Source organism: Microtus oregoni, unplaced genomic scaffold (assembly GCF_018167655.1).
Source record: "Microtus oregoni isolate MIOR12 unplaced genomic scaffold, Mior012 000054F_ref0000373, whole genome shotgun sequence".
NCBI lineage: Eukaryota > Metazoa > Chordata > Mammalia > Rodentia > Cricetidae > Microtus > Microtus oregoni.
The window spans coordinates 14,814,088-14,820,970 of record NW_024543830.1 but is presented as its reverse complement, the minus strand read 5'-3'; the positions used below and the strand labels follow the sequence as shown (position 1 = coordinate 14,820,970).

The following is a 6,883-nucleotide window of genomic DNA, read 5'->3' as shown; positions in this document are numbered from 1 at the left end:
ATGTCTGTGCTCTCCCGCCTGGCTCCTGTGGGTTCTTGGAGTTGCATAAGATCTGCCATCTTCCGCTTGCTCAGATAGTCCCCTAAAGAGCTGCCTGTCCTTCCTAAAGCTAGGCTTGTGGACTGTGGATCAACCTCAAGAGACCACTCCTACAGAAGCCAGCACAGGGTGGGCTTGAGGATGGATCTGGCTACAGGATTGAGGACTTGCTGTTCGTGGCACTGGGCTCTCCTGGGCCTTTTGGGGGATGAGCACGCCATGTGCTTCTGAGCAATAAGGCTCCCCTTGAGGTGGAGGCAGCAGAGAGTTCCTAGAACCAAAGACCATAGGCTCTCAGCACCCCCAGGATAAACAGCTCTCCGGACGGATCCCACTTACCCTAACAACCCTTTCCCATGAACTTTTTCCCACTTCTGAAGAGAGGGGAAGAGGATGGAGTTCTCAGAGGAGCAGTCTGCCCGAGTGTTTGTTGTACTTTACATGAACTTGAACTTCTTCTTCCTGCCCCCGCATCTCCCCTTCTCTTCTCTCTTTGTCCCCTGCCCTGGTGCTGCTATCTGGCCCACTCTGTGGCTCTCTCCTTGCTGATTCCCTTTCTGACTTTTGGATGCCTGCCCTCTTCTTTCCTGCTTCCGGCTACTTCCAGGTCTTCCTGGTTTCACTCCTAGCTGCTGCCCCATCCTGGTACTCCCGACAAAGCCAGGCCGGCCTCATTCAAGGACAGTAACAACACCTTGTTGAGGGGTCGGGTGGACAGAGATCATAACTTTTACCTCCCTGATAAGCCTTTGTCAGTATCAGAGAGGAGGCAGCAGCAAATTCACTGTACCCTGCAGTGTAACAGGCTTTCTTTCTGCCCACCAACCAGCTCCCCAGTAAAGACAAGGAGACTTAATATTAGCTATGAATGCTTGGCCTTATCTTATGCTGGTCTACTAGCTCTTCAAACTTAAATTAACCTGTTTCTCTTCATCTGTATTTTGCCTCAGGACTTTTTAGTTTTCTTTCATTCTGTATGTCCTACTCCATGTCTTTCTGTCTGGTAGCTGCCAGGCCCTGGGACCTCCCTCTCTTTCTCCCTTGTTCTCTTCTCTGTCTTCCTCAGTCTCTCTCTCCTCCCACTGATTCTCTCTGCCTGCCAGCTCTGCCCATCACTCTGCTTCCTAGCTATTGGCCATCCGACTTTTTAATTAGCTCAATCAGGCACCTAACCAGGCAAAGCAAGACATCTTTGCATCGTTAAACAAATGTAACACATATTTGCCTGGTTAAAGCAATGTCCCACAACACTGCAGCCCCCGCAGGTGCTAACGAACTCACCTCATCTTCCCCTCTGAGCTGGACCAGTCTTCAGAAGACTGCCTTGCCTGTCCACCTGTACAGATAGGAGCATGTGGGGAGTCACTGTGAGCATGTTTCCAGGTGTAGTGGGCTCTTTCCTCACTGGTTAGGAGCGACAATAGGAACTTCCATTTCTATCTGTAAATCGAACCCTATGTTTAATATCTCTGTGGCTCAGATGCTGTGGGTTCACATAGCAACTTCCAAAGGATGGTGGGAACTGATCATCCTCCTGTTGTCCAGAGGTGCAAAATGAGATCTGAGGATTCACCCAGCTAAAGGCAGGCCCCAGGACAACTGAGGGACAAAAGGTCTAATTGTATGCTCTCTTTGCACCAAGGTTCAGTTAGCCCACCCAGCAGCGATGGAAGATCCCAGGGAGGAGTATTCTCCCCCCCTGACCATCTCCTCCTCGGACATTGCACTGGTCCCCAGTGGTGCTAATGCTTTTTGAAGTGTTTTTAAGAGAAATATGAATGCATGGCATTCAACGTTCTCTGCACACATTCATCCCGTTCCCAAGTCACAAACCCACTCACTCCAGATGATCATCCCTTCTAATTATGACAGGCATTGTCTGGTTGCATGCTCTAATTCCACAATTTTATTTACTCACGTTAACTGAATAATTAAGACAAGCAACTGCATGGTAGGGAAAGGGCTTGGAATATTTTCTGGCTCCAAACAGGAATCCAGACAGGTGCTTCTTCTGCCCCCTTTGGGAGGGTGGTGGAGATTCCAGGGGAGTAGTGACCATTTCTCTTAGCATGTATGAACACCACTAACTCAGTTGTTACTGTCCTCGTGGCCCCAAAGTCTCTATCGTAGGTGTACCTGTCTACACATAGTTACTAGCTTTGGAGAGCTGAGCCCGTGTTAGGTCTTTCATGGACTTCATTTTGGGGAACCCAACTCAAGTGGCCATCTCCAGAGACTTCTCATGACTGGGGCAGCTCAAAGCCTGGATAAATAGTTTTCGGAGGAGGGGTTAGGGGCAGATGGCTGACTTTATCTTCATCCTGGATGCTCCCAGCTTCCTACAGAAGGGCAGACTGCAAGCTATTCCCTTCCCTGCCTCACCTTCCTCTGTCCCCTGTAAAGATCACTTAGAGCTGGCCCTCCAGAAAACCTTTGTGGGTTAGTTAGTTCTGCTTGGGTATCTCCCATAGGATGGCTCCATTCCTGTCTATCCAATGGTTTGTCCACCAGGGGGTCCGCCTCTCAAAGAACTGAGGATTCTTAAGTGACCTTTCAGAAACCAAACACATCTCTCTTTTCATCTGCACAGATGCCCACATCTCCACCACGGAGCCCACAGCCCCTCCCACACTGTGTGTACACTTGCAAATTCAGACTTGCTTCTCATTCTCCCAGGGAACTGGCTATTTAAATAAGTATTATAGAAGAGCCTCTGGTAAAGCCTCATATCACTTTCTGTTTTATTTTCTATATAATTTTGGATTTTCCTCTTTCTAGGGGAAGAGGCAGGGTGAAGGAGAGGCTGCAGGCAAGTTTATGTCTTTCCCCAGTCTATGTACTTGGATCCTGCACGACCCTGCCTGGCTCAGTGTGACTAAATTGGATCTCTTCTACCAACAAGACCATCTGTATATAAAATTCAGTGTACTGGAGGCATCATGATGGAAGAGACTCAGACCCTGCTACTGAGCGTCAGGGGAGAGGTGGAGATGTTTGTGCTGGGTATACCAACCAGTGGAGGAATGGCACCAGGGAAGGATGTAGGATTGCCTTTGCCCAAGCCTGGGGAAAGCAGAGGCTTCAAGGAGGAGGCGATTTTTAAGGCAGTCAGAGTTTGCAGGGTGAGTTGGTAGAGTTTGAAACAAGCAGGGACAAAGGCAGGTTCATGTGGCTGGGGCAAAGGATGAAAAATGGGGAGGATGGGGTGCCAAGCTGTAAAGTCCTTAGGTGCCACAGCAGGAAAGTTTCCAAGAGCAAAAGAGTTAAACTCAGGGGACTCACAATAATTTTAGGACCATTCTTTTGCCTGTGGGATGAGCGGGTCCAAGGTAGTAGCTGCATCGAGAGATGACAGTGAGTTCAGAGCAGTGGCTATAGTGAGGCCTCAGTCATGGAGGGCAGTGGGGGCCAGCGGGGAGATGAACTCTGGAGCACTTTTCAGCAAGAGCTTCATTGGGTGGAATTCCTGACTTGTGAGTGCTGGGCCATCTAGGACCAGAATCTGGGTCATCCGCCAAGCGTGAGAACACAGGAGCAGGAGAATGAGTGGAGGTAACGGTCCTGGTGCTTACGGTTATTTCTTTCAGCTGCTGTTAGATGTCAAGGTCAGAAGGACAGGTGAAGGTTGGCTAACCCTGGGCCAGGGGTTGGGGCCAGGGACTGGAAGGGCAGACTCAAGAAGGCCGTGGTGATTGTCAACAATGTCATCCTCTGTAGAGCCAGGGCAGCAGGAAAGGGAAAGGAGTAAGGCGGGAAGGGAGGAGGGGAAGGGAGGGCTTGGGTGCTGGGGAGACCCATGGGATCCCCTGAAGCAGCCAGCATACCCATTAGGGGCATCAGCTCTTCTTTAGGCTCACTCACTTCTCAGCCAAGACAGTACCATCCTTGCCGGCTAACACATGGCAACACCTGCAAAGGGTTTAGCTCGAGATCAACAACGCGCTGCAGGGAAACTTGTCAAATACAACACTCATGCCGAACAAGCATCCTGCCCCTTATGTGACTCTGCACACCGGAGTCTGCTCAGTGCCTGGCACACGGAAGATACTGAGTAGATGTTGGTTCAGGAGGCAAGGTGAGGCCACCATGAAGATACAGCTATGTGCCTCTTGGCTGTAGGATTGAATGAGCCTACACATTCCCCTCCCACAGGCAGGAATTATCAAAGCATCTTGTAGGTCGCGTGGATTAAGTTGAGGCTATGGATATAAGACAGATTTCCTGGGGGCTCTGTGGTCTCCTCCTGCTGACATCAAGAAAGTACCCAAGGCTTGTGCTGAGAAAATTGGCAGAAATGCTGTTTTCATGGTTCCTTTTCCGTTTCTCTTTCTCTGTTTCAGCTCTCTTTACATTTTATTTCCTGGTCACTTCACACCCCCTGCCCCACCTCTTCTCCCCTCTTTCTCATAGGAAAGATGCTTTATGTTTACAATGTCCCTTTTCTGTCCCTAGAGTTCTGCTATGGAAATGAGCCCTCCCACAACATTGTGACATCACTGAACATTAGCTAGTGGCTGCCCAAGTGAGCTGGGCCCTTACCCTGCTGGGAGCAGTGGCCCTCTCGTGACAGGGTCACCCTATAGGGCCCTCTACCTTCAGGGCAACTCCCAGAGCATGGATCCCTCCTGATTTCTCTCTGGCCCAATGTTCCTCACGGTCAAACTGCTCCTGGGCCGAAGATGCAGCCTGAAGGTCTCTGGAAAAGAGAGTGTGGCCACACTGAAGAAGCTGGTTTCTCAACACCTGCAGGTGCCAGCAGAGCAGCAGCACCTGCTGTTCCGGGGCCAGCTCCTGGATGATGACAAACACCTCTCCGATTACAGCATCGGGCCCAACGCCTCCATCAATGTCATCATGCGGCCTCCAGAGGAGGCAGCGCTAGACAAGACCCATCCGCCCCAGCCCCTGTGGCTCCAGCTGGGCCAGGTCCTAGGCAAACATTTTGGGCCTAAGGATGCCAAGGCAGTGCTGGGGCTGTTGAGGCAAGAGCACGAGGAGCGCCTGCAGAGGCTGAGCCTGGAGGCCCTGGAGCAGTTGGTGGGCCAGCTCCTGGCACAGCAACAGCTTGAAGAGCTGGCTGAGGAAAAGGAGGACCTGGCTGCTGCCTCAGAGCGCCAACAACGTGATGAAGGAGGCGGAGAAGAGGAGGAGGAAGAGGAAAAGAATGGGAAGGAGGCTGATCAGCAAACTGGTCCATCCTACTCTCTTGCTCACTAAACTTCCCCTGGCCTGATTCTTCCTGTTCTCGGGCAGTGTTTCTCATTACTTTCTCCCGATGGAGACACATTCATCCCTCTTACTGAACCTTGAAGTAGCTGGAGGGTATCTGGATCCTTCTACACCCTCTAGCCTGTAGGTCCTCGTCTGAAGTGCAGAATGATTCTAGCACCATCAGTCTCTGCTACAAGAATTCTGGACGAGCCAAGGTACCCTATAGGGACTGTCAAAATTCACCCCAGCTCTGGGGGGAGTAGTTTTGCTCAAGCCTGGCTCAGAGAAAGGCTCCATGGCTCTAGACAGAGCCTCTCCTTCTCCAAAACAGAAAGACAGTTGAGTCTGTTGTCTGTCCTCCTCATAAACTCCAGATCCCTAATAGTATAGAGAAGAGGAAGGGCTCTCAGCTGCCCTGGAATTCTCGTGAGGATGCTCTCGTTGTCCTGTTTGTGCTTCCATAACTTCAGAGATGGGACAATAGAGACAGAAGTCAGGAAAACTGGTGGCATGGGCCAGTCCTGGGGCTCACAGAAATTCAGATGAAGTTGCAGAATGACAGGAAACAACAGTATTAGGCAAAAAAATGGTCTGCAAGTGGCACACTCGTGGGGACAGTTATGACCTTTGCATACTCGTGGGGACAGTTATGACCTTTGTACACTCGTGGGGACAGTTATGACCTTTGCACACTCGTGGGGACAGTTATGACCTTTGCACACTTTTGGAGACAGTTATGACCTTTGACACTCGTGGGGACAGTTATGACCTTTGCACACTCGTAGGGACAGTCTGAATAGTTAAGACCTTTGCCACATTCTCAGTATTTAAGGTGGCACTGAACTCCTGATATCTGACTGGCTTTGCCCAATCTTCCTTTGGAAGAAAACAAAATCAAACAAAATAGTACAGACCAGGCCCCATTTCTTATGGGGCCTATGGCCTCAGTGAGAGAAAAGCAAAGTGGCGTTATGGCAACACAGGACAGCCTACGTAGGCTCCATGACCTGGTGCTTCCGACTTGCAGAATATGCCAGAGCATGTCTTTTGTCTTTCTGGGGTTAAGAGCACAGCCCTAGACGAGAGTCAAGGAGCCCAGTACTGTGTGTGTGTAGGACAAGTTCAGGGTTGCTCATTGAGAACCATAGTCCCTCATTTGCTGTTGAAGTCCCCTACTGTACCTGCAGAAGTTTGAGTTCTGGGCACTGGAAATGGAGACTGTGCAGGGGGCAAAGGGAGACAGATGCTTGTCAAGGAACCGGAAGAAGTCTTGTTGTTCTGGGAAGCACTCTGCCCTTGGCCTATAGGGCCCTTGGCTCTCAACTTAGGCCAACCAACGTCTTGGCTGGAATTCTTCCCCTGTAGGATGCTGAGGCTTTCCACTTGTACCATAGTATCCACTCACCCCAGAGTCATCAATGCAGGCAAGAGGCAAGGATGGTATAGTTGGGAGCAATGTTTTCTAGCAGGGAGCTCCGCAGTAATGGCGGGAAGGGCCTGGGGATCCTCTACTGGGGAAGAGCTCGTTTGGTGGCATTGTCCTGTCATTTCTTGGCTAGAGACAGCTTCATTTTGCTGGTAGTATTCAGCTCTACCATGTCTGATAAGGGGAGAAGAAAGTCAGGATTCCAAG

The 6,883-nt window shown here is 50.5% G+C and overlaps 1 protein-coding gene across 1 annotated transcript; it reads left to right on the top strand.

The window, feature by feature from the left end:
* Nucleotides 1-4,683: 4,683 nt before the first annotated feature.
* On the top strand, nt 4,684-5,256 carry LOC121437902 (ubiquitin-like protein 4B). Its single transcript, XM_041638019.1, has one exon. The coding sequence runs from the start codon at nt 4,684-4,686 to the stop codon at nt 5,254-5,256; it is 573 nt and encodes a 190-aa protein (XP_041493953.1).
* Nucleotides 5,257-6,883: the final 1,627 nt, after the last annotated feature.

Coding starts and splice junctions, on each gene's coding strand:
- LOC121437902 (XM_041638019.1), top strand. CDS start 4,684: ATGTTCCTCACGGTCAAACTGCTCCTGGGCCGAAGATGCAGCCTGAAG.